General features: G+C 40.8%; 1 protein-coding gene and 1 pseudogene across 5 annotated transcripts in view; one reads left to right on the forward strand and one right to left on the reverse strand.

Annotated features, from left to right (window-relative positions):
* The window catches only part of KDM4C (lysine demethylase 4C), a 415,025-nt gene extending 404,143 nt beyond the window's left edge, over positions 1 to 10,882 (reverse strand). Inside the window, exons 1-2 of one of the 4 annotated variants that reach the window (XM_055428240.2) lie at positions 10,221 to 10,882; positions 3,356 to 3,518 (exon numbers count right to left, since the gene is read on the reverse strand). In XM_055428240.2, coding sequence (XP_055284215.2) covers positions 3,356 to 3,383 — 28 coding nt within the window. In that variant the 5' untranslated portion in view covers positions 3,384 to 3,518; positions 10,221 to 10,882. The remainder of the gene's footprint in view (positions 1 to 3,355; positions 3,519 to 10,220) is intronic. The other 3 variants (XM_055428241.2, XM_055428238.2, XM_055428239.2) reach the window with 3 other exon arrangements.
* Positions 9,434 to 21,379, forward strand: LOC129557586 (acyl-protein thioesterase 2-like; annotated as a pseudogene). Its single transcript, XR_016037809.1, has 2 exons — positions 9,434 to 9,896; positions 19,855 to 21,379. The product of XR_016037809.1 is annotated as an acyl-protein thioesterase 2-like (transcript).
* The last annotated feature ends 5,453 nt before the right edge of the window (positions 21,380 to 26,832 follow it).

A 26,832-nucleotide genomic window follows, 5' to 3' on the forward strand; every position in this document is an offset into this window, starting at 1 on the left:
TTTCACAATTCTTGTCAAAACCAGAGAAAAGTCCAAGCAGTAACAAAGACCCAGTGCAGCCATAAATCAAGGAATAAAATTATATTTTAAAAATATTCTGTAAAATCTGACTCTTTTATATATATACATATTATAAAGCTATGACAATTAAAACATTGATGTGGGACTTCCCTGGTGGTCCAGTGGTTAAGAATCTGCCTTGTAATGGAGGGGACACAAGTTCAATCCCTGCTCCGGGAACTAAGATCCCACATGCCAAAGGGTAACTAAGCCTGCGAGCCACATCTGGAGTCCATGCACCACAAGGAAAGATCCTGCATGATGCAACTAAGACCCAACACAGCCAAACAAATAAGTTTTTTTAAAAAACTGAGGTACTGGTACATAAATAGATCACTGTATAAGAACCTAAATGACTTTCAATACTGCACTGGTTAAATAAATTATCGTATATACAATTATCATTATACAATGCAATACTGTATAATCATTTTTAAAAAGAAGCTCTATACATATTCATAGAAGGAGAAAAGGTGGAAGTAGTGACAGATTTCCTCTTCTTGGGCTCTAAAATCACCACAGATGGTTACTGTAGCCATGAAATCAGAAGACGATTGCTTCTTAGCAGGAAAGCTATGACAAACCTAGACAGTGTGTTGAAAAGCAGAAACAATACTCTGCCAACAAAGGTCCATACAGTCAAGGCTGTGGTCTTCCCAGTAGTCATGTATATTTGTGAGAGCTGGACTATAAAGAAGACAGAACACCAAAGAATTGATGCTTTCGAACTGTGGAGCTGGAGAAGACTTCTAAGAGTCCCTTGGACAGCAAGGAGATCAAACCAGTAAATCTTAAAGGAAATCAACACTGAATACTCTCCCTGGAAAGACTGATGCTGAAGCTGAAGCTCCAGTATTTTGGTCATCTGATGCCAGTAGTCAACTCACTGGAAAAGTTCCTGATGCTGAGAAAGATTGAGGGCAGAAGGACAAGAGGCCGTCAGAGGATGAGATGGCTGGATGGCATCACCAATGCAATGGACATGAACTTGGGCAAACTTCAGGAGATGGTGAGAAACAGAGAGGCCTGGTATGCTGCAGTCTATGGGGTCCCAAAGAGTCGGACATGACTAGGCAACTGAACAATAACATATATATTCATGTTTTTAAAATCTCTCCCAAGGGGATGGATAGGGGAAATTAGATGAAAATAGTCAAAAGGTACAAGCTTTCAGTTACAAGATAAATAAGTACTAGGGATATTACATACAACATGATAAAGAAAATTAACACTGATATACATTGTATAATAAAGTTGATAAGGGAGTAAATCCTAAGAATCTCACCACAGGGAAAATCATTTTTCTATTTCTTTAATGTTGTATCAATATGAAATGACAGATGTTCACTAAACTTATTGTTGTAATCCTTTCATGATGAACGTTAAGTCAAATCATTATGCTGTACACCTTAAATTTATACAGTGAAGTGAAGTCGCTCAGTCGTGTCCGACTCTTTGCGACCCCAAGGACAGTAGCCAACCAGGCTCCTCCTTCCATGGGATTTTCCAGGCAAGAATACTGGAGTGGGTTGCCATTTCCTTCTCCAGGGGACCTTCGACCCAGGGATCGAACCCGGGTCTCCCGCAATGTAGGCAGACGCTTTACCGTCTGAGCTACCAGGGAAGTCCTAAATTTATACAGTACTGTATGTCAATCATATCTTAATAAAACTGGGTGGGAGGGGATGGTCACATCCAAGGTACAGAGTTAAATGAAAAGAAAAACATTCAAAACAATAAATATAGATACTACCATTTATATTAAAAGATATACACATGCATATATGCTTGTATTATTTAGTCACTAAGTTGTGTCTGACTCTGTAATCCCATGGGCTGTAACCCACCAGGTCCTCTGTCCATGGGATTTCCCAGGCAAGAATACTGTAGCGGGTTGCCAAGCCCTCCTCCAGGAGATCTTCCTGACCCAGGGATCAAACCTGCATCTCCTTCGTCTTCTGCACTGAAGGTAGATCCCTTACCTACTGAGCCACCTGGGAAGCCCCATATGGTTGTATAGAATATCTTATGAAGAATATATAGACTATGTCTAAAAAGCCCTAAAAGAAACACTTTTAATGATGGCTAACCAATAAAAAGAAACTGCCTATCTGATGGCCAAAGGTGAGAATATATACATTTTACCCATTTATACCTTCTTAATTTTATACGCTGTTGTATATCTTGCATTGCATTATCATTCAAATAATAAATATTTCTTTAACACATATGAGCATAAATAATAATTTTTTAAAAATAAAAAAACAAAGCTATCAAAAAGGCATGAAAAATGAATTTCCCTATCTCAGAGCCTGATTCTTCCTGCTAAATGAGAGCTGCCTGAATGTTGTAGACTGAGAGTTCTCAGTGAAGTGGCCAAATTCTAGATAAGGCTTCCTTTTGTAAATTAAATAAAAGCAAACTGAATGAGATATGCTACCAGCAGGGGAAAAGAAATAAGCCTCAACAGTACCAGTCAAAGGGATGCTTGTGACCTTGCTGAGTACTTGATGGACTCCCTAAACAGAATCAAAACAACAAGACTGACGTTCAATCAGAGAAACAAAGGGATGTCCTCAGGACTAGAAGTTAAATGTCTAGTGGAAACAAAGAGTTAAAAGATGGAGATAAAAAGAGAGCCAAAGTGAAGGAATTTGCTTTCTTCTTTAACCTTCTTCAACGGGAAAAATGGACCTGTAGCAAGAATGTTCTGATGAACAAAAGTGAGTACTTCTAAGGGTCCAGAGAAGCCCAGCAGGTAGAAAATACCCCATCCAGATGATGCCTCCTTGCCACATCCACCTTCAGGACCTGCCTGTCATCAAATATTGTGTTTCCCACAGGCCAAACTTTCTAGAAAGAGCCCTGAAGAACAAAGAACACGTATGCCTTGGGTTTGAGTTCTGGTTCTTGTGAGTTTGATAAGAGAGTGACACTGAGGACTTTGGTCCTCCAATGCCTGACATACTCTGGATCACTGGGAAAAGTTCAGATTCCTGAACCTGCAATGCTGAAAATGAGAACAGGAATATGAAATCCCCCAAAAGTGCTGTCACAGCATAGAGTTCAGTTAAAATATCCCTGTGCTTGGCACTTAGGTTATTTCCAATATGTAGTTAGCAAAAGAGAGTGGAGATCGACATTTCATGGTGGGGCTACACAGCACCAAGCCTTTTCCACACAGTTCTGAAAAGTGAGCAAACGAGAATCACAGCCCTAGGAATCAGCACTAATGATACGCTGAATGCGACATGGGTGCCCAGGCTCCTTCATTCATACATTGACAAATACTTACTGGTTTGCGTTGATCCCTGTGTTTTCATTTCTGGAATCTTTTTTTGTTGGTTTGTGAGAAATTCAGAAAACAAAACTGATGAGCGGCCAGCCTTAAAACACACCTCTAATGAGCTCAGGGAAGCAGGGTGAAAGAGTGCTGGCTATTAGTGGCCCAGAAAATCCTGGAAGAGAAGAGCTAAGTAAGTCAGGTGTAGATTGTTCTCAATCTGACCTTAAGCAACCCTCCTCTGAGAATAAGGGAGGCCAGAAATTCTAAGAAAAATTAGCTTTCAGCAATAGCTAATTTTAAATGTGTGGAGGGGGATGGGAGGTAGTATTTAAGCTATACTTCATCAGACAAGACTGAGAAAATACTTAATTGTATTTTAAAGGTGGGGAGGGGCTAATGGAAATGAAGCATTTCCCTAGGATTGCCTTAAACTTCTGCTATTCAAACTGCAGTCTGCAGGCCTACCTGAGCTATCAGATGATATCTATCAGTGTTTTTATAACATGTGAAACAGAACAACAGAAAACATCAGAGTACATTACAGGTGGCAAAGTACTGTTCTATGAAATTTCTGTTTCAGTTTTACACGTGGGGAGGGGGTCAGGATGGGTAAAATATATTTCCTACCGTGTGCCTGATTTTAATTTCCCGAATTTTGTCATGTATGTAAATGCCATTAATTTATATAACAAAGGTTTACTGAGTACCTGTACTATAATGCCTGTGAGACCACAAAGTGCTGGTGTAATATAAATGAAATAAAAATACCTGGTCCCTGCCCTTGAAGAATTCTTTCAGTTTAGAAACAAATTATCAAATAATTGCATAAATATAAAATTATACACTGCTAAATGTTATGGAAGGAAAAAGTTAAGTAAATTAAGATTGGTTGTCATCAGGGAATCTGATTTAGATTAAGGAAGAGGCAGGGTGACTGGTCGGGATTGTCTAAGAAACTGCACTCAAGCAGACCAGAAAGATGTACTTGGAAAGGAAGTGGGAAGGAAAAATCTGCCTGAAAGAAAATGGCACTATCAGGGACTTCCCGGGTGGTGCAGCAGATAAGAATCTGCCTTGCAACAAAGAAACATCAGTTCAATCCCTAGTCTGGAAAGATTCCACATGCTGCAGGGCAACTAAGACTGCACCACGGCTACTGAAACCTACAGCCTGTGCTCTGCAACGAGAAGCCACCCCAACGAGAAGCCCACACGACCACAACGAAGATGAGCTCCCACCAACTAGAGAAAGCCCACGTGCAGCAACAAACACTCACCACAGCCAAATCGATTAATTAATTAAATCTTTAAAATAAGAAAATGGCACTTTCAGCAAAGGTCTGTATAGAATGGGAAAATGAAAAGCTAGTGGGTAGAAAGGCAGAACTGTCTAAACAAGGCTTAGGGAGGAGCTTGGAGTAGGAAGAGATAAAGCAGGAATGTTAAATGTCCTGAGGGCCATTAGAATGATACAATTTGCATTTTAAAAAATTACTAAGTAGAGAAGAGATATCAAGGGAGCTGGAATGAATACAGAAATGGTACCAGATAGACCCTAGAAGATCTAAGCAGAAGTGACAAGGTTTGGTGATGGTACAAAAGCAAGGACTGAGGAAAAAAAAAGCAAGGAGTAAGCCATGAGGTGTCTGGGATAATCCTCAGGTTTCCCAAGTTAACTGCTAAAATGTGGTGGGAAGGATGAAAAACTCAGAGGAGCAGAGCTGAAAGAAAAAAATCACTGATCACAGTTTGGCCTGTTATCGTTAACAAGTAGAGATGCCCAATTAACAACGAAAACTGGACAGAAATATAAAAAAATAAAGTCATCACCAAAAGGGATTTGAGGGTACATTATTCTGCTCCTTATTTTCCCACAGTAACTTATAATACAAACTAGAAGAATCTAGAATATATTTTACTTTAAAGACTCACAGAAATAGACTCACAGCCTTAGAAAACAAACTTATAAAGGTGAAAAGTGGAGCGGGGGTGGGGGGCAGAATTAAGAGGTTCGGATTAACATACATGCACTATTATACATAAACTAGATAATCAACAAGGACTTAAGGGCCTTCCCCAGGTGGCACGGTGGTAAACAATCGGCCTGCCAATGCAGAAGACATAAAGAGACATGGGTTTGACCCCTGGGTCAGGAAGTTCTGCTGGAGTAGGAAATGCAACCCACTCCAGTATTATTGACTGGAGAATTCCATGGACAAAGGGGCCTGGTGGGCTACAGTCCACAGAGTTGCAAAGAGTCGGACACAATTGAGCACATACGAATATGACTGTATATAGCACAGAGAACTCTACTCAACAGGCTGTAATAACCTACATATGAAAATAATCTGAAAAAGAATAAATATATACAACTGAATCACTTTGCTGTACACCTGAAACTAGCACAACTTTGTAAATCAACTATTGTTGTTGTCAGTCAATAAGTCGTGTCCAACTCTTTGTGACCCCATGGACTCCAAGCACGCCAGGCCTCCCTGTCCCTCACTATCTCCCAGAGTTTGCCCAAGTTCATCCAATGTAAAGCAAAAATTAAATTAAAAAAGTTTTAAAGTTTCTATGGAAGAGCAATTCATAAAAACCACTGTAGTTGAAGCCACTGTGTATCTTAAAATATAGAGCAACAATGTGACTAAAGAGTCACATCCAAAATAATCCTCTTTCATGAATTAGTAAGGAATCATTTGTGTACTGTGTTTACAATATGGCCATTATCTAACACAATGCATGGCACATAACACATGATATCTATCGAAGACAAGTACCCACTCCTAGGCAAAATAAACCATCCAGCAAAAATAAGGCAGATGGCACAAATAATAAGCAATTTTGCAAGGAAAAACTACTATGAAACATATAAATGTATAATTAAGAGCATTTCTCAGGGGAAAAAAGGGAAATGAGTTATTTAACACAAACTTAGCTCTCATATTCAAACAGATGCTAGATTCTATCCATAAGAAACAGTTTAATTTCAATCTTCTAGGAAAGATCATCCCCAGGCAACCTCACCAATCCCTAAATGTCCCTAGATATAGAAAGAATCAAAATGTAATAAAAGCTCTATGTTGAAAAGCTATAGTAAAATCTCATCGAGGTTATCCAAAAAAAAGTTAAAATGGCAATTACTGATGATTTTTCTTTTTCCTCTAAAGTCTAATAATAAACATGGTTTATTAGAGAACAGATTTTCTTAAAAACATGGATTTGGTTTTTTCTGTTCATAAAGGTCCTACTGATACATAGGAGAAAAATCCAAAGATGCACACGGACACAAAGAAGACAAATTAACCATACTCCCATTGCCCAGAAGTAACCACTTTCAATATTTCACGTGCAACTTTTTCTGTACATACATGGGGATAGAAAGTAAAGAATGATACACAACTAATGGTGTAATTGTTTAAGTCTATAAATGAGATTACAGAACACCACTATGACCCATATGGGATTGAAGAAAGACTAACTTAAAGGGACAATTGAGCTGAGCTATCTGAAGGATAAGATGCAATTAAGAAGACAAAGAACACGGGCTGTTACAGTAGTAGTGGAAGCAGAGGGAACATGAGCCCCAACCAGCCAAGGAACTGTGGAGAGGGAGGAGACTAGCTGGGCAAAGCCTGGTGAGAGCTGAGAGAACTTGATCCTTGGGGAAGGAACATGTGAGGCCACTGAAAGAGAAGCAAAGTAGATAGACTTCTCAAAGTGACTGTCACAGTCACTCAGGTAGGGAAGGATTAGGCCCTGCAAGTGTGGACTTAGAGGACCAGCATCTTCTCCCAAAGGGCATAAAGGGCAGGAGCACAGGGGAGTCTTGGGGAGTGGAGAGGTGGGTGAAGCTGCAGGGAGAAAAAGATAATAATCCAATATTTTAAATTTATCCTCTAGGCTCCATAAAACCTTCTGGATTGGTAAAGATAAAGAAAATACAGTGACTTTAACTATGTCACAACTCCCAAGAAACTCACATAGAAATGAAAAAGGGTTGGGTCTATAGAAAAGAAATGAAGGTTGGGTGAGAAGCATTAAACATTCATGAATCACCAGAAAAAGAAAATACAAACTTTAAATGATTGAAAGCCCTGCATCGACACTGAGTTTAAAGAGCATGGAATATCCATATTTTATCACATCTCTAATAAACATACAATAAATACATCAGTATCAAGGAAATAATTAGTATGACTATTACACACAAAAAACACTGGGCTAACAGAAAGGGACGATCTTAATGACATCCACACAAGAAAAACATAGCACTAAACTCAGGACAATACCACACACAGAGAAGTCTGCCTCTAAAAAGTGGTCTTTCCTTGGTAGAACAGGAAAGAGCCAAAATGGGACCCTCAAAGGCTTGGTGAAAGCATCTCTCAATACTACTATCCCTACTTGCTCATTCATTCAAGAGAAAATGTTTAGTCCAGCAATTCCACTACTAGCTATATACCCAAGAGTAACAAAAATTTTTTTTAAATGCACCCATACAAAAACCAGTTCGTGGATGTTCACAGCATTATTTATAACAGACAAAATGTAGAAACAGTCCAAATGTCCATCAACCAATGAACAGACAAAATGTGACATATCCATACAATGGAATATTAGCCATAAAAATTAATAAAGTATTGAAACATGCTATAACATGGATGAACTTTGAAAATATTAGGCTAAATGAAAAAAATCTAGCCACAAAAGACCAAGTATTATATACTAACATTTATATGTAAAGTCCAGAATAGGCAAGTCATTGAGACACAAAGCAGACAGTCACTGCCTAGGGGCTGGGGTGGAGACTGATTTGGAAGAAATGGACAATAACTGCTAATTGGAAACGAATTCTGAGGTGATTTTTTTTAAAAAAAAAAAAAAGGTCTAAAATGGATTGTGCTAATGGTTGCTCAACTCTATGCATATACTAAAAACCATGGGGGAAAAAATCCACTTTTAAATAGGTGGATTTCACAGTATGTGAATTATATCTCAATAAAGCTTTTATTAAGAAAGGTTATCTGGAGCACCTGGGGCACTATGGCAAACTGCTGTAAACAGAACAAAGAAAATACATTCAGTCACACACAAAACCTGTGCTCATACTATAACTTTCTACTAGAATAGAAAAGTCAGTCAACAAGCAATTAGAAAACAATGAGAAAAGCAAAGAATTCAGACTGTGCCAGGGACAGTTAAGTGCCCAGGGAAACTAAACCTACTCCTGGGTGATTAAGATGTCCAGAAGAAAACTCAATATACCAGATTTTCGTCCTTAAATTGAAAATTTAAGTCTAAGAAATTTTAAAATTAAGTGCCTGTTCCCAGTCTCTTAAAATCTGCATTCTCACAGTACCTTACAGACAGCAATGGAATGTACCTGTTGTAAGCATCTGTGCACGTGCCACGTTTAAAATACGTTTTTAACTTTACAAAAGCAACAGATAATAGTCTGTTAATAAAATGAAACAACTCTACTATTTAAATTGTACTGTCAAGTTCGTGAGGGTGCTCTAACGTGCAAACTTTTCATAGCACCTTAAATTGGAAGAAAGCGGGCCTTAAAAACCGGAATTACCGTGAAATACATTCCAAAACAAAGCCTGGGGGGTTGGGAGAGGACTAGCAAGGTGGAAGAACTTGACTAAAGATCAAAAAGAACTGAGTGCTACAAAGTAAAAATGGACCTTTAAGATTTAAAGCCACTAATATTTAACCACGACATTTTGAAAGTAGAATATTTGTAACTGTTGCCAAAGAAAGAGTGAAGCTGAGTTTCCTGAGATTTAAAAAAAAAAAAAAAATTCTGCAAATTCAAGTGGGTGAAATGGAGCAAAGTTTGGTCTGAACGTAGGTGAACCGACCCTACCAAGAAACTTCCACGAGGATAAGGGTTGAACGACTGCAACTTTTAACCTATACTTCGGAAGCAGCGGTTGATAAATCATCCCGCAGGGTAATTTGCCAACTGCTTTAAAAAAATAAAAAGTTTGTCCCCTCTTCTCTCTAGGGGGCAGGAACCAGACAAAAAACCTCCCAGGCATCGCCCACAACCAAAGCCAGACCGTGCAGACGTGCATGGTTGCAGCTCAAGGGAAGACTGGCTCCGAGTTCACCCGGAAAGCATCCGAATCGAACCCTGCTGGTTTCATTGGCTGAGCCCAGAGGAAAACCCCAAGCTCGAGCCCGGAGCCCCAGCCTACCTGGCTCCTTTCTTCACATTCCCACCCCGCGCCACGTGCCATGCCTATCATTCCACGCGACCCGATCCGACTTATATTAAGCACCCACTGTCTACACCGCATCACGGCAAGAAGTACTGCAGGAAGAAATGGCCCCACTTCGGAAAAACCAGAAGGACAGCCAAAGGGGCTAAGGACTAACCCAGGAGAGGGGTTAGATGCCTACGGTGGGGTGGTCTGGAGAGGAGCCCTCACCCTCACGTCGCGGGTCGAGATAGTCCCAGGGAAGAAATGGCCCCGAGGGGCGCGCCAGGCCCGGCCTCCCCGGAGTCCGCCGCAGACCGGGCTGGAAGGGGAAAGGTAAGGAGTCTGCATTCCCGAACCACCGCGCGCTCCTCTGCTCCACCGAGCGCGACCCCGACTCCGGTCCCCGGGAGAACGGCGAGCGCGGGGACCGAACCCCCGCGAGGGCCGGAGCGGGCTGTCACTGGCTCCCGCTTCCCAGCCCTGCGACCATGGCCGGCCACGCTCTCCCCAGCGTGACAGCCACGGCGTCCGCGGACCGAGCGTCTCCGGCCCGGCGTCTCCGCTCTGCCAGACGCCGGCACCGCTGCTGCCCCGCGCGGAGCGGGACAGGGCCCCTCCCCCACGGCCCCGGCCCCCGGACTCCTGGAAAGCGGTTACCTGGCGCGCGGGCAGGGGCGAGGACGCGACCCCGACGAGGAAGATGAGAAGGAAAACGGTGGCCTCCGGCCCAGGGAGATTTGGGAAATTTGGAAGACTTGTTCCGCACTGGGTGACAGCTGTCCGCTGCGCACGCGCACCCGGCCCCAGTCGCCCGATCACTCCGCCGCTCCTCACCCTCCCGTCGAGGGCTGGGAGGCAGCGGCGGAGGCGCGCGCACGGGGCCAGCCGGCTCTCCCTGCGCGAGGGCGCGCGCGTCGTCACGTGACCGCTGGGGCCCGGCACTTGGTGGGTCACGTGAACTTCCAAAGAGCTTAAAGGTGCCAAGCACCTTCTTGCTTTGGCTTAATCTTTCGCACAGTTCTTAGGCTAGGCTCGCTCGCTGCCGCGCTTCGTGCTTTCTGGAAAGGGACATGTCCTCTTGTGCCCAGAAGGGGAAGATACTTGAGCAGGAGAGACAGGTGCACAAAAGCTTGCCTGGGAGCGCGTACCGGGTTCCCGCAGGGTTGGACCTGATGAAGTCCACGCGCCACACGTCGCCCAGGGCTCCGACGCGGGCCTATGGCGGTCCCCGGCGCGCAGACGTCAGAGTGGCGTTGCCATGGGTGGGGCCTCGCGATGCCCAGCGGAGCCTGGCTAGGATGTCTCGGCTTGCTGCTGAGCAGCAATGACAGTGCTTTGTGGCTGAGACTTCTGAGCCTCTAGACCGACATGAGAGGTCCCAAGTGGGCTAAGGGTGTCTGCCTGCCAACCCCTTAACAAGTAACTCAAGCAGGAAGCTTGTTATTAGCCGAGAGGAGTTAAACTGCCCCGTAATTCAGTCACCTACGCGGAACAAGTTCCGCCCAGCGCAGGTGTGCTCTTGAGTTGAAGAGTCTCGAGGTGACCCCAGTAGGAATTCGGACTGCCGGTCAGTCAAAAACATGGGATGACAGCAATATAGCCTGAACTGTAACAGGAAGTTCAAGTGCCTCCGGACCCCTCAGAAAGCAGTTAAACTAGCTTGCTACAACTTGTTACTTCTGAGCTGTACCTCTGCCTTACAAGATGTCCGGAAGAACCACACAGACCTTACTTAAGCCTTTGCACTACCAAAGACAGATGGCTGAGTACCAGGTGTTTCGCAAAGCTGAACAATTTTTTTTTGTAACTTCCTGTAGAGACTCCAGCTGGGTCCCTTGTGGCGTTTCCCCTAACGTCTCAGCTAAGATTGGGCAGAACCTTACACTTCTGAGCACACAGGCTGTCTTATATGCTGTGTTTTCTACTACAATCCACTGATTTTTGCTTTTTAAAATATCTGAACAGGTGCATTTACCGCACCCTGGAAGTTTTTTTCTCACCGGAAGGAGCCCTGCAAAGACAGGTGAAATATGGGTGATTAAGTAAAGCTAATGTGATTATTAGGTCGCCATGTTTCTTTAGTCATTAAATTAGAAACAAGGTTTAGGCTCCATTACCCACCTAGGTACACGTCTGAACTTCCCTAACATGTAAACTCAACTGGGACTTCTCCAACTGTGTATACTACGAGGATCACAACCTTCCTTACAAGTCAATTGTATATGCTAAAACAATAACAGTCATTTAGGGCTTACTGCGAACTTGACATTTGTTTAAAGAGCTTCACATATATTAACAAAATTAATCTTTATAATCATGCAGTGAATAGTATTGTAACAGATATGAAAACTGAACTGAGATTAAGAAACAGCTACTAAACACCGGGATCTTTGGAAGTCATATGCTGCATTGGACTAGGAACCTAGTACACCAAATTAAAAGTCTGGAAACCTGAATTCCAGTTCATTCACAATTTACAGACAGGTAATATTGCACAAATAACATTTATTGAACACAGTAAATCAAGTCTGCTTTTCTTTAATCTGAAAAATGAGGATGACATACCAGCTTTGCTAATTTTGAAAATTTTTGAACATTAAAGAAGGTAATGTACAATGTCAAAACACTTCAAAAGCTGTAAAGCATTGAATCTATTAATATTCAGCACTTTAGTTTTGGAAATTGAATTGAGCCTACTAGAAAATCAACTGGATTCATATCACAGAAGACAATACTGTGTCCTTATTATACTGAAATACCTCTATTGTAAATTATAATGAAAATTAAAATTTTAGCCATACAGTAGGTTAATTTATTTGGGTGAAATTAAAAATGCCAGTTGTAATAAGATGGAGTTTGTATAATGGATACATATATTTTCCTTGAAGCTTATGTTATGTAAACTGTTCACCTCAGAGACAATACTAGTAAATTTTTTAAATATGCATAATGCAGCAAATTGATAAATTGATACACTACTAAATAATATAGTCTGATTTTAAATATATTGAAATCCATTAGACCTTTGAAAATATAAAGTATTAAATAACTAATACTCATTAATGTTTCTATTTATCATTATCACATGCATGTCTGTTATTTATACAGGTATAATACAAACCAACCAATACTAGATGTTTAGATGATTTTTTAAAGTGTTATAGTGACTATGATAGTACCTAATAAAATTAGAAATCTTGGTAGCTGTTCTCTGTGTCCTGTAGCTCAGATCAATTTATCTCTCATGAGGATTATTATAGAAGTCTCCTAATGATCTCCCTACTTCCAATGCGTTCTCCACCCATGCCGTACCCCTGCAACCCATCTTCTGTACTGCAAATCAAAGTTATCCTCCTAAAATAAAAACTGGATCATGATTCCACCCAACTGAAATACCTCACTAATTTCCCATCATTACCAAAGCTTTTCAGTCTGAGTCGCAATGGCCAAAAAGAATACGGTGACCAAGGATGTGGGGATAGACACTGAAGTGAGTCAAACCTCTGTATAAGCTAAATATTCAATCAGTTTGGATACCGTTATGTCTTAATAAAAGACGTCTAAAATTACCACTTAAAATATTTAATTTTCCTTTTAAAATATTTGAATAAAATTAAAGTTTGGGGGAAATATGTCATTTTTTCCCCTAGGCCTCCAGTTCTGTGTGTGTTTCATAAGGTGGGGTGCTGGGGGAACAAATGAGGTAGTTTATGTTTTTTCTCACATCAAGGAAAACATTGGAACTTATTTTATGACATCTAATCATAACACAATAAAAAACTTAAATATTCATTTTTCCAAATAAAAGTAAAACTACATTCCTAAACCAAAGTTACAAACTCAGTATATATAGTTGTTAGTTTCAATCAATACTTTTTATTATGTATTATTGTTATTATTGCTATTTGTACTGTTTTATGTTATTTGTACAGGCTTTGGATAATGATATGAATAGGACAGAGGTGGCCTTCTTCTCATGAAACACACAATAAAGCCAGTGAGATACCAATGTGCATCCACAAAAATGGCTAAAAATAAAAACTGACAAACACTGGTGACAGTGTGGGGGAACAGAAACACCAGTAGAAATATACATACATATGCATCAAACACATACACAGAAAGTTTTATAGCATTACCTGTGAGGCTCAAGTGGGGACCCAAAAATGTATTAGCAGTTAAGTAGAGATATAAATGTCAGTACAGTTCTACAATGGAAAACCATACAGCAATAAAAATAAATGAATTATTGCTACCCATAACAGAATGGCTAAATCTCAAAAATAAAATGGTAAGTGAAAGAAGCCAGACCCAAAAGAATACATGCTGTGTTATTCCAGCATGTATTCTACTTTTAAGCATCCATCTAGTTTTAAATGTGTTTCTATAACATTTAAAAGTAGATAAAACTATTCTATGGTGTTAGAAGTCAAAATAGTGGTTACCTTTGAGAAGAAAAGGGTGGAACAATTGGGGAGGGGAAAGAGGAAAACGTGAAGGGAAAACAAATGAAAAGGAGACCGAGCTACTTTTTCCTTTGGTCCTATTGACCCTTAAGAATCTCTGTAACTGAAAGAGCTTTCTCTCTTTGTTTCCTTTACTTGGGTAGTTTTATCAGGGTTGTCAGTAACTCACTGTGAAATGTAATATTTCATTACAATAATTATGTTAGTTTAATTTTTTAAGCTTTCTCAACCATATTATATCTGAGCCCTATGTATGCTGATACTTCAAACCCTTTTCAGTTGCAGGCAATATACAGGCATACCTTGGAGAAAATCTGGGGACTGTCCCAGAGCCTGCGACTTCACTTTCACTTAATCTTGTTGTGCACCTGGATCAGAGCTCTTGGGTGCTCAGGTACACTGTCCATGAGCAAGAATATTTTGAAAGTAATATGTTTTCTGAACAGTAGGTCTCCACAGTGGGCTTAAAGCATTTAGTCAACCATCTTGTAAACAGATCGGCTGCCAACCAGACTTTCTTTTTCCATTAATACAGCCCAGTCGTGTCTGACTCTTCACGACCCCATGGACTGCAGCCTACCAGGCTCCTCCATCCATGGGATTTTCCAGGCAAAAATACTGGAGTGGGGTGCCATCGCCTTCTCCGACATTGAGCTTAGTCTTTTCTAATTTTTTATTTAAAGAGGCACACAGTTCTTCCTTTCACTTGAATACTTAAAGGCCATTGTAGGGTTATTAATTGGTCTAATTTGAACAGTGTTTTGTCTCAGGAAGTAGGGAGGCCCAAGGAGAGGGAGAGAGAAGGGAGGACAGTGAAGTAGTCAGAACACACACAACGTTTATCAACTGTTTGCCATCCTATATGGGGATGTGGTTTTGTGGTGCCTCAAAACAATTATAACAGTAACATCAAAGATCACTTATAACAATACAAAACTAAAAAAATTCAAAATATTGTGAGAATTACCAACAAGCAACACAGAGACACAAAGGGAGCAAATTTTATTGGAAAAATGGTACCTATAGACTTGTTCAATGCAGAGTTTCCACAAACCTTCAATGTGTAAAAACTGCATTATCTACAAAGCACAATAAAACGAGGTATGTGCTTTTAATTTTTTTTTAATATAAAGGGGGATGATTTAAAATATTTTTTCTCCTAAGTTTGTTGACATCACTTCTGGTTAATAAGGAAAGCAGCAGGTCCATTTCTGACAGCATATGACAATACCATGTGCATGTCAATCAACTGCTTTAGTGTATAAGCCAGGGGTTTAATGGAAGAAGGTGTATTGCTTTACATTGTAAACCCCAGAAAAAATTATGTGGAATAATAAGTCTATATTATATCTAGCCATTAAATACCATATAATTTCCAGTGTATTGGAGTGCATCTGATTTATTAAATCAATCTATGGAGAAGAACTATTAATTCACTCATTCAAGCTTTATTGAAATATCCTAGGAAATGGCACTCTGGTATTAATTATACAAACAAAATGTTCTATTTGGTGGAGAAATTGTCCCTGACAAAATCAGAAACAAATTCTGCTTTTTAAAAAATACATGTACCTATTTGATCTATGTCTCATCATAAGTTAATACTTCAGTTCAGTAGTCGTGTCCGACTCTTTGCGACCCCATGAATCACAGCACGCCAGGCCTCCCTGTCCATCACCAACTCCCAGAGTTCACTCAAACTCATGTCCATCGAGTCAGTGATGCCATCCAGCCATCTCATTCTCTGTCATCCCCTTCTCCTCCTGCCCCCAATCCCTCCCAGCATCAGAGTCTTTTCCAGTGAGTCAACTCTTCGCATGAGGTGGCCAAAGTATTAGAGTTTTAGTTTTAGCATCAGTCCTTCCAATGAACACCCAGGACTGATCTCCTTTAGAATACTTCAGTTCAGTTCAGTTCAGTCGCTCAGTCGTGCCCGATTCTCCGTGACCCCCTGAATCACAGCACACCAGGCCTCCCTGTCCATCACCAACTCCCGGAGTTCACTCAAACTCATGTCCACAGAGTCGGTGATGCCATCCAGCCATCTCATTCTCTGCCGTCCCCTTCTCCTCCCGCCCCCAACCTTTCCCAGCATCAGAGTCTTTTCCAGTGAGTCAACTCGTCACATGAGGTGGTCAAAGTATTGGAGTTTCAGCTTTAGCATAAGTCCTTCCAATGAACACCCAGGATTGATCTCCTTTAGAATGGACTGGTTGGATCTCCTTGCAGTCCAAGGGACTCTCAAGAGTCTTCTCCAACACCACAGTTCAAAAGGATCAATTCTTCGGCGATCAGCTTTCTTCACAGTCCAACTCTCACATCCATACATGACCACGGGAAAAACCATAGCCTTGACTAGATGGACCTTGGTTCGCAAAGTAATGTCTCTGCTTTTTAATATACTATCAAGGTTGGTCATAACTTTCCTTCCAAGGAGTAAGCGTCTTTTAATTTCATGGCTGCAATCAGCATCTGCAGTGATTTTGGAGCCCAAAAAATAAAGTCTGACACTGTTTCCACTGTTTTTCCATCTATTTCCCATGAAGTGATGGGACCAGATGCCATGATCTTCGTTTTCTGAATGTTGAGCTTCAAGCCAACTTTTTCACTCTCCTCTTTCACTTTCATCAAGAGGCTTTTGAGTTCCTCTTCACTTTCTGCCATAAGGGTAGTGTCATCTGCATATCTAAGGTTATTGATATTTCCCCCAGCAATCTTGATTCAAGCTTGTGCTTCTTCCAGCCCAGCGTTCCTCATGATGTACTCTGCATATAAGTTAAATAAGCAAGGTGACAATATACAACCTTGACGTACTCCTTTTCCTATTTGGAAACAGTCTGTTGTTCCATGTACAGTTCTGACTGTTGCTTCCTGACCTGCATACAGGTTTCTCAAGAGGTAGGTCAGGTGGTCTGGTATTCCCATCTCTTTCAGAATGTTCCACAGTTTATTGTGATCCACACAGTCAAAGGCTTTGGCATAGTCAATGAAGCAGAAATAGATGTTTTTCTGGAACTCTCTTGCTTTCTTCATGATCCAGCGGATGTTGGCAATTTGATCTCTGGTGCCTCTGCCTTTTACTTTCCACCAAAAAAAAAAAATGCTTGGGGATCTTCAGCAAGTTAATTTTAACTAAAAGACTTTTGTTTATATATATTTTTAAGTGCTCACTCCCACTGTGGAAAACTGGCATTGCCTGCTAAAGTTGAACATATGCATACCCTGTGACCCAGCAATTTCTCCTCCCCTAAGTCTGCATGTATATACAGATCAAAATAAATGTTAAGAGAAGCATTATTTGTAATTAGCAAAATCATATTACTAAATATAAAAGATAAAGTTCAGGATTTATAGGTTTAATAACCATAGAACAAGCCATATATTTCAGGTAGAGGCCAGGTAAGACACTTCTAGGTCTCAGATGGAGGCAGAAATAAAAGGTAGAAGAAAAGCTTTAGGCCCATGAAGTCCCTGTGGTGGGAAAATGTGGTCAAAACCGACCAGGATAAGACAGAAGTTCTGCTAGTAGTGAGCTTGTGATGGGTGAACCCAAGAAGGGTTGAGATTTGTACCAGAGTCAACAAAGACATCCGCTGTGGCAAAAGGGGAGGAATTTAGGGGGATATTAACTGGCACCATATCAGGGTCCTAGTCTAAGTACACCTCTTCCATAATGATCATAAAGTACTTGTAATTTCACAGGATATCCTGAATCACAAAGGAGTACTGTATTCCTCCACCCTCAGGCATAAACTTAAAAGATCCTTTCATTGAGAGAGACACCAGATATTCTACTGCTACTTTTATAGTCTCTGATTATAATAGAAATTAAAGGACTCTGCATCTTAGAAATTGAATGTGTGTATTATTTTGGAAGAGACCACAAAATGTTGCTTTAACAATCCCTGGTTTTCACAGCATTGTTGCTGTTCAGTCACTGAGTCATGTCCAACTCTTTGCCACTCTGTGGGATGCAGCACGCCGGGTTTCTCTGTCCTCCACTATCTCCTAGGGCTCACTCAAACTCATGTCGATTGAGTTGGTGATGCTATCTAACCATCTCAACCTCAAGCCCCTTTCTCCTTTTGCCTTCCATCTCTCCCAGCACCAGGGTCTTTCCCAATGAGTCAGCTCTTCGCATCAAGTGGCCAAAGTGTTAGATATTCAGCTTCAGTATCAGTTCTTCCAATGAATATTCAGGGTTGATTTCCTTTAGGATTGGCTGGTTTGATCTCCTTGAAATCTAAAGAACTCTCAAGAGTCTTCTCCAGCCCCATAATTCACAAGAATCAATTCTTCAGTGCTCAGCCTTCTTTATGCTCCAACTCTCACATCTGTACATGACCACTGGAAAAACCATAGCTTTGACTAGATGGACCTTCGTTGGCAAAGTGATGTCTCTGCTTTTCAATATGTTGTCTAGGTTTGTTTTAACTTTTCTTCAGGAGCAAGCGTCTTTTAATTTCATGACTGCAGTCACTGTCCACAGTGATTCTGGAGCCCAAGAAAATAAAATCTGTCACTGCTTCCACCTTTTCCCCTTCTATTTGCCATGAAGTAATGGGACTGGATGCCACAATCTTAGCTTTTTGAATGCTGAGTTTCAAGCCACCTTTTTCACTCTCCTCTTTCACCCTTATAAAGAGGCTCTTTAGTTCCTCTTCACTTTCTGCCATTAGAGCAGTATTGTCTGCATATCTGAGGTTGTTGATATTTTTCCTTGCAATCTTGATTCCAGCTTGTGATCTGTCATTTCATATGATGAACTCTGAATAGACGTTAAATAGTAGGGTGACAATATACAGCCTTGTCATACTTCTTTCCCAATTTGGAACCAGTCAGTTGTTCCACCTCTGGTTCTAACTGTTGCTTCTTGACCTGCATACAGGTTTTTCAGGAGATAGGTAAGGTGGTCTAGTACTCCCATCTCTGTAAGAATTTTCCACAGTTTGCTGTGAACCACACAGTCAAAGACTTTCACATAGTCAATGAAGCAGAAATAAATGTTTTCCTGGAGAAATGCATGTTAGCAATTTGATCTCCAGTTCCTCTGCCTTTTCTAAATTCACCTGGTACATCTGGAAGTTCTCAGTTCATACACTGCTGAAGCTGAGCTTAAAGGATTTTGAGCATAACCTAGTGAGGATGTGAAATAAGCGCAACTGTACAGTAGTTTGAACATTCTTTGGCATTGCTCTTCTTTGTGATTAGAATGAAAACTGACTTTTCCAGTCCTGTGACCACTGATGAATTTTCTAAATCTGCACGTATTGAATGCAGCACTTTAACAGCATCATCCTTTAGGATTTTAAATACCTCAGCTGGAATTCTATCACTTCTACTAGCATTACCAATCTTTTAAAAACTCATTCCTCTATTCTCTCTCAAAAAGGTGGTTTGCTTCATCTCTCCAGCAATAGCACTTTCAGTATCACAAAGATAAAAAAGTCATAGGCTTTTTTCTGCAGAACAAAATTCTGCCTTATAAGGTATTTTCATATTCTATAGTTCCCCTCTATTTTATCAAATTCACTGAATTTAAAATATTAAATTTTAATATTTCTGTTCCTCTGAACCTGACTGCTCCTAATCTTTCTTTTATGCTCAAATATTTCCAGCAAGAAATTCTGTCTGATCAAGGAGTTCAGTTTTTGGCTTGAAGCTTTATATTTTCCAGGGACTTTGCACAGTCTACAGTGACAGAGTATCCTGTCCCACCTTCTTCAAGTGCTCTTCCAATCATGCATAACTGATGTCTCATAACCCAGATAAAGTTGTAAACGGTTTCTCTCCTTAAACTAATGTTAAAACTGCTTGGGTCCCAGCAGGGTCGGCCGATGGCGGAAGAGCGTGTGTCTGTGCCAGAGAAAGAGGAAAATCTCCCTAGAGGTCTTGAAACCCCTAGCGAGTGAAGGCCCCAGTAGTGGAGCCCTGCAGTATATGTGTGGGAACACCATGTCTGTGCCCCTGCTCACCAACGCTGCCTTTGTGTCTGGAGCTGAGCAGGAAACAGCAGTGGTTATTTTTTTACATGGACTTGGAGACACAGGGCACAGCTGGGCTGATGCCCTCTCCACCATCCGGCTCCCTCACGTCAAGTACATCTGCCCCCATGCACTCCCATGCCAGAGGATGAGGTTGGCATCAAGAAAGCAGCAGAGGGCATCAAAAAAGCAGCAGAGAACATCAAGGCCTTGACTGAGCATGAGATGAAGAATGGGATCCCTGCCAATTGGATCGTCCTGGGAGGCTTTTCACAGGGTGGAGCTTTGTCCCTCTACATAGCCCTCACCTGCCCATACCCTTGGGTGGCATTGTGGCATTGAGCTGTTGGCTACCTCTGCATTGGGCCTTCCCCCAGGCAGTCAATTGTAGTGCCAAGGACCTGACTATCCTTCAGTGCCAAGGGGAAATGGACCCCATGGTTCCTGTACAGTTTGGGGCCCTGACAGCCGAGAAGCTCTGGTCCATTGTCACACCTGCCAGGGTCTGGTTCAAGACGTACCCAGGAGTCATGCACAGCCCCTGTCCTCAGGAGATGGCAGTTGTGAAGGAGTTTCTCAAGAAGCTGCTGCCTTCTGTTTAACCAGAGTTGCTGTCCCCCAGCACAGTACCCCTGCTAATGGGGGACTCAGCATTCATGGCACCATCTTGGATCTGAGTCAGTTGAGCCCCCTTCTCACCCGTCTGGACCCATCCTCTTCCCACAGGCCTCTGGGGCAGAAGGTCAAAGCCTGGCCAGGCCCTCCTTCCTGGTTTCAGCCCCCAGGCTGTCTGCCACAGGGGGTGGACTGCTTTCTTATCCCATTTCCCTGGAGGTGGTACCCTCCCCATGGCAGCAGTATTGGAGGGACTGTAGGCAGCGGGAGAAAGGGGCCCAGATGCTGACCCACTCACTCAGGACCTCACTCACTGGCCCCGCTTTGGGCCCTCTCTGGTGACCTCAGGGTTTGGCACATAGGGCCCTCCCTGGCCCCAGCTCCTACCCCCCGCAACTGATTCTGCCCAGATAATCATGTCTCCTGCCTCCCCTCCAGCTGTTTCTCAATCATGAATGTGTCCGTGGCCCAACCTCTGGCTGCTGTGGGCACTTGCCCCTGCGCAGGAGTGTGGGTGAGGCGGACGAGTCTTTCAAGAAAGCCTACCCTCAGCTGTCCTGACGTGGGGTCTGGGCCCTGCCTCACCATTACTCTCTGCTCCTGCAGGCCTGGAGCCTGCAGGGCTGGACTGAGGCTCAAAGGTCTCCCCAACTGCTTCATCCCACGTTGTACCCACTATAGATCTGGGGGAGCTGGGGAGGAGTATTCTGTCTCCATGTAGTTTGGGGTGTTTTTCTTGTTGTATCCTAGATTCCGATAAAATTAAAGAAATTGTTTCAACTCTCAATAAAAAGGCTTGGGTCTTTGTCATATTCATTCTCTGTTATGATAAGTTGTAAAATATAACCACAGATTTCTCCCATGCGTCTATGCAGTGACTACTCTTCCTTACATCAAAAGGTTATCTATTTCCCCACTCTTTGCATCTGGACTCTTATTGTGACTTGATTTAATCTGCAGAATGTGGCAAAAATGATATTCTGTGACTTCCAAAACCAGATCTTAAGAGACAGTGTGCAGCTTCTGCTTTCACCTTATTATAATGCTACTCTGAGACCATCAAAAAAGAAAGCCAGTCTCACCTTTTAGAGAATAATGGTCACATGGGAAAGAAACTAAGCTCCCAATGGACACCACCAGATGTCAGACATGTGAATGAAACTGCCTTGATCTTCCAGCCCAACCATCTTTCAGTTCAACCATCTTTCAGCTGAATGTTTCTATACCAGTGAACTCAGGTAAAACCAGCAGATAAACTGTTGACTCATCCAGAGTATCATTTAAAAATAATACTAAATCATTGCTGCTTTAAGCTACTAACTTTTGGAGTTATTTATTATGCCACAAAAGATAATTGATAGTATATATTTTTTTCTTTCACTTTCCACCTTGGTGATCCTCTGCCCCTCCATTTTTAATTCAGAAAATACAATTTATTTTCTATTTTTTGGCTTCAGTTTCAGAATTGATCTGCACATAATTGATCTGTGCAAAATGATTATTTAAAACTTTAGCATCATCACTTTTATGATCAAGAGATCCTTTCCTCTCTTGTGGAGACCTCTGATGTACTCCAGTGTTCTTGCCTGGAGAAGCCCAGGGACGGGGGAGCCTGGTGGGCTTCCATCTATGGGGTCACACAGAGTCGGACATGACTGAAGTGACTTAGCAGCAACAGCAGCAGATGTACTTTCAGTTTTTCCTGTTTTGGTCATTTCAACTTATTCTTCCTGTCACGTGACAGAATACACTTAACTTTCTCTTTAAGTAGTTTTTCTTCATTAAGAGATATCTATCTCCTCTAAAAGTAGCTTGTGCTTAGTCATATCCAACTCTGTCACCCCAGGAACCGTAGCCCACCAGGCTCCTCTGTCCATGGGATTCCCCAGGCAAGAAAACTGGAGTGGGTTGTCATTTCCTTCTCCAGGGGATTTTCCCAACCCAGGCATTGAACCCACATCTCCTGTGTCTCTTGCATTGCAGGCAGATTCTTTACTGCTGAGGCACCAGGGAAGTTCTCCTCTAAAAGGCATACTAAATTCTTTGTCAGCATTTTTCTATAAATTTAAAACTTTTGCACAGATTTCTTTATATTTCTGTCTTAGTTTACACCATAATAAGCATATTGTTCACTGGATTTATATTACTTGCTAAATGTTTCCTGATTTTATCTAGCCCCTTCATCAGACAGATTTATTCCTATTTTGATGGCTGTCCTCTTCAAGTGAGTCCTTAGCTTGTGAGGCTATTGATGTTCCAGTATCTTTTCAGAAGCTTCTGGTTTTTTCCTTTCAAGTAAGTGTATCCTTCTCAGCAATCCATGTTTAGTTACCTGGTATATTCTGTTCCTTTTTGGAAATAGCACAGCATCCCAGAACACCCACTGTAAATTCTTCAGGTCATTGTCTAGTTTACTATAGCAGCACAGGTCCTGGGATAGGTTCCCTAGGGCCCCTGTCTAAATCCTTCCAGAAAATAAAGGCCCTATTTCTAAGCTGTGATTTTTTTTGGAGCAGTGGTTCTCAAAGGTTGTTCCAGAATTGGCAAGGTTAAAATTATTTTCATTATAATACAGAAATTTTATTGGCCTTTTCTGCTGTCATTCACAATGGAGTTTTCTGAGGCTACAACTAGGAGTGATTTCATCACTGCTCTGAAGTCTAATGGAAAGGCAACTAAATTACTGTATTTCAATATTTTTGTTTTAAAACTTGATGTAATATCAATAAATGTCAGTGGGTAGACCCACAAAAACAATTTTCAAGAGTATTAAGGGGGTCGTAGGACCAAAACATTTAAGAACAGTATGAGAGAACATACCGTTAAGAAAGGCTGAATTTTCCTTAACTGTCAGTTCTTGGGATGCTCCTTTGACAAGTCCCTCCTTGTGACACCCTTTCCTTCCTTAGGGCATTTGATCCAGCAGAAGGGTCCCAAACTGCTGCTGCTACTGCTCCCAAACATTAACCTACAGAGGAAAATTCTACTTGAACCCACAATATTTCCGCTGTTATACTGGCATAGGCCTATTTATCACTGGCTTATGAGCTAATTCTTGTTAAAGAAATACCACAGTTACAGAAGGAACTAACATTAGTTTACTTCCATTTCCCCACACCCCTCTTCATATCTGCCATATCTTTTGCCAAAGATTCTCCATTCACCTGTTGCTTGGCAGACCTTAAACTCCTCCTACTTTTTTAAGGAGGTCAAGTGTGAACTAGATTCTTCCAGGTTTGGAAATAAGTTTTTCCAAAGACTGTCCATAATGAGACTGCAGAAATCAGCCTACCTCCTCACCCTTCCCCGCTCCACCCCTCCTCTTAGAGGTGACATTATTATTTTTTTTACATGATCAAACTTGGAAAGGATTTCACATCACTGAATCTTTTAGCTACTAGTTCCACTCCCACAATTAAAAAAATAAAGATGAACTGCAGATTCTATATAGAAGGCAGAAAATTTTGTATTTTCCCTTGTTCTAACTTCCTGTAATTTAACAACAGCAAACAAAAGAACAAAATAAAATAACCATGAGACTAAAGGTGCAAACTCTGGGTAATCCTTGTAGTTCAGTAACTCAGTAAATGGATATTCATTGAGTGCCTACTTCATACCCTGAAATGTCAGAGATGCTGGTGATAGTTGTGTATAAGATATGGCTTTGCCTGCATGAAGTGCCTCAGTGATGCCTCTGAGAAGGCCAGAGTCCCCACCGATGGCAAACCCATTTCTGTTGACCTAATTTCATTAGCTATACTTAAGAGGATTAATCATCTAGCAGCTGTACTGTTTAGTCTTCTTCATCCTTTGTTATTTTCATATTGGGAAATCTTTTGTCAGCACCATGTTTTCCACAAGAATATATTTTCATGAAATCTATATCTAAAATTTGATGCTGTTTCAGCTTCATTTTCCTTTTTTTATACCTAGACTTTGCATAAAATATTGGAGAACGTCACAGGCTCAAACTGAGGGACATTCTATAAAACCAAATGGGGTTAATTACCTCCTAAAGCAACAAAGACAAAATACTTCATAGGATTTAAATCAGTATCACAATATTATATTCCCAATGCCTAGGATACCATCTAAAATTACGTCACAAATGATGACATGAAAATCTCAGTTTATATGGGAATAGACAATGAACAGATGTCAAAACAGAGATCACACAGATGTTGAAATTGTCTGATAAAAAATCTAAAGCAGCTACTAATAAAAAGCTCCAAGTAAAGGCAAATACTCTGAAATTACTGGAAAGATAGAAACTCCTAGCAAAGAAACAGAAGATATAAAGAAAACCCACAGAGAAGTTTTAGGGTGAGGAAATTAGGAAGACAGTGAGGCAATCAGTAAGATGTTGGTCAAAGGGCATAAATGTGCAGGTAGAAGATGGATAAATTCTGGGAACTGAATACACAGCATTGTGACTATAGTTAACAATACTGTATTAGACACTTGAAAGTTTCTAAGAACTAGATCTTGGGTGTTCTCACCAGAAAAAAGAAATGAATATCATGTGGCATTAAGGAGGTATTAGCTAATGCTACGATGGTAATCATATTGCAATATTTACGTGTATCAAATCTCCACCTTAAACTAATATAATGTTATATGTCAATTATAGCTCAATGGAAAAAAAAGAAAGAAAGAAAAAAGTGAAGAGGACACTTTTACATGCTCTTTTTATCAGGTTCTCTTGGGGAGCAGTTATTTCCCAGATAGCAATAGTCCAAACATTCAAACAAAAAGAATTGAACTAGAGAAAAAGGAACACAAAAAATAAAATTAAAAAAACAAAAAGAAACAAAGAAGAATTATAATTTATCAAAAGAATAAAGCTAAAGGCTTCTGAGAATGTATAATGAAATCTGAAGTAAAAGTGAAACATTTTCCCCTGAAGTTTAAATTGCCCTTATGGGATGCATATATTTAAACATCTTAGAAGGGAGATTTAAACTATGAAAAGAAACATATCCCAGTAGACATCTCAAAAGAACTGAAAATTTAAATAACTAAAGGGAACATGGGATAGATTCTTTACTACATATGATGTTTTGTTTAAGTACATGTGCATAACATCACAGCTAAAACCAGCTGTGACTGGCAAACAACTGCCCATCAACCCAGCTGGGTAGTAAAGATGACTGCAAAATCTAGGGAAAAAGAATAATTATCATTTCCAACCCAGTTACTAACATAAAAGAAAAAAATGCTAGAAGATAGTATCATTCTTTAAATAAATTAGGCAAAAGTGGGTTTTTTTTAAATTTAGAACCGAACTATAACAACAACACAAAAAAACACAGAGAACATAACAGAAGAGTCATGAACTTGAGGACAGATCGATGGATACACTCTAAGTTGAACAACAGAGAAAGAAAAAGATTTGCCCCTTGCCAAAAATGAAGAGAACCTCATGCATCTGTGAACAATACATAAGGGATAACATTCACGTCACTGGAGTTTCAGAAAGAGAGGAAAGAGTGCATTATTGTATGTGTGTGTGCACATACACACACACACACATATATACATATATTTGGAAAATGGCTAAAAATTTACCAAATTTGGCAAGAAACAATAAGCTATAGATTTAAGAAGGTCAGCAAACATGAAATAGGAACACAAATGAGCTTGAATCAAAATACATTACAATCAAATTGCTGAAAACTAAAGTAAAAAGTAAAAGACAAACACAATCTTGGAAACAGCCAGAGAATAACAATGCATTTGAATAACAGATTCAAATGACTGTGGAGGCAGAAGGAAAGATAACATTTTAAAGAGCCAAATAAAAAGAGATGTCAACTCAGAATTTCAAAATTCTATATCCAGTAAAAACATCCTTCAGAAATGGAGATGAAATAAAGACATGCTCAGATAAAAGGAAACTTCAGTTCAGTTCAGTCGCTCAGTCGTGTCCAACTCTTTGCGACCCCATGAATCACAGCACGCCAGGCCTCCCTGTCCATCACCAACTCCCGGAGTTCACTCAAACTTATGTCCATCAAGTCGGTGATGCCATCCAGCCATCTCATTCTCTGTTGTCCCCTTCTCCTCCCACCCCCAATCCCTCCCAGCATCAGTCTTTTCCAGTGAGTCAACTCGTCGCATGAAGTGGCCAAAGTATTGGAGTTTCAGCTTTAGCATAAGTCCTTCCAATGAACCCCCAGGATTGATCTCCTTTAGAATGGACTG

Source organism: Moschus berezovskii, chromosome 7 (assembly GCF_049115385.1).
Source record: "Moschus berezovskii isolate FMDL1 chromosome 7, NW_MosBer_1.0, whole genome shotgun sequence".
Taxonomy (NCBI): domain Eukaryota; kingdom Metazoa; phylum Chordata; class Mammalia; order Artiodactyla; family Moschidae; genus Moschus; species Moschus berezovskii.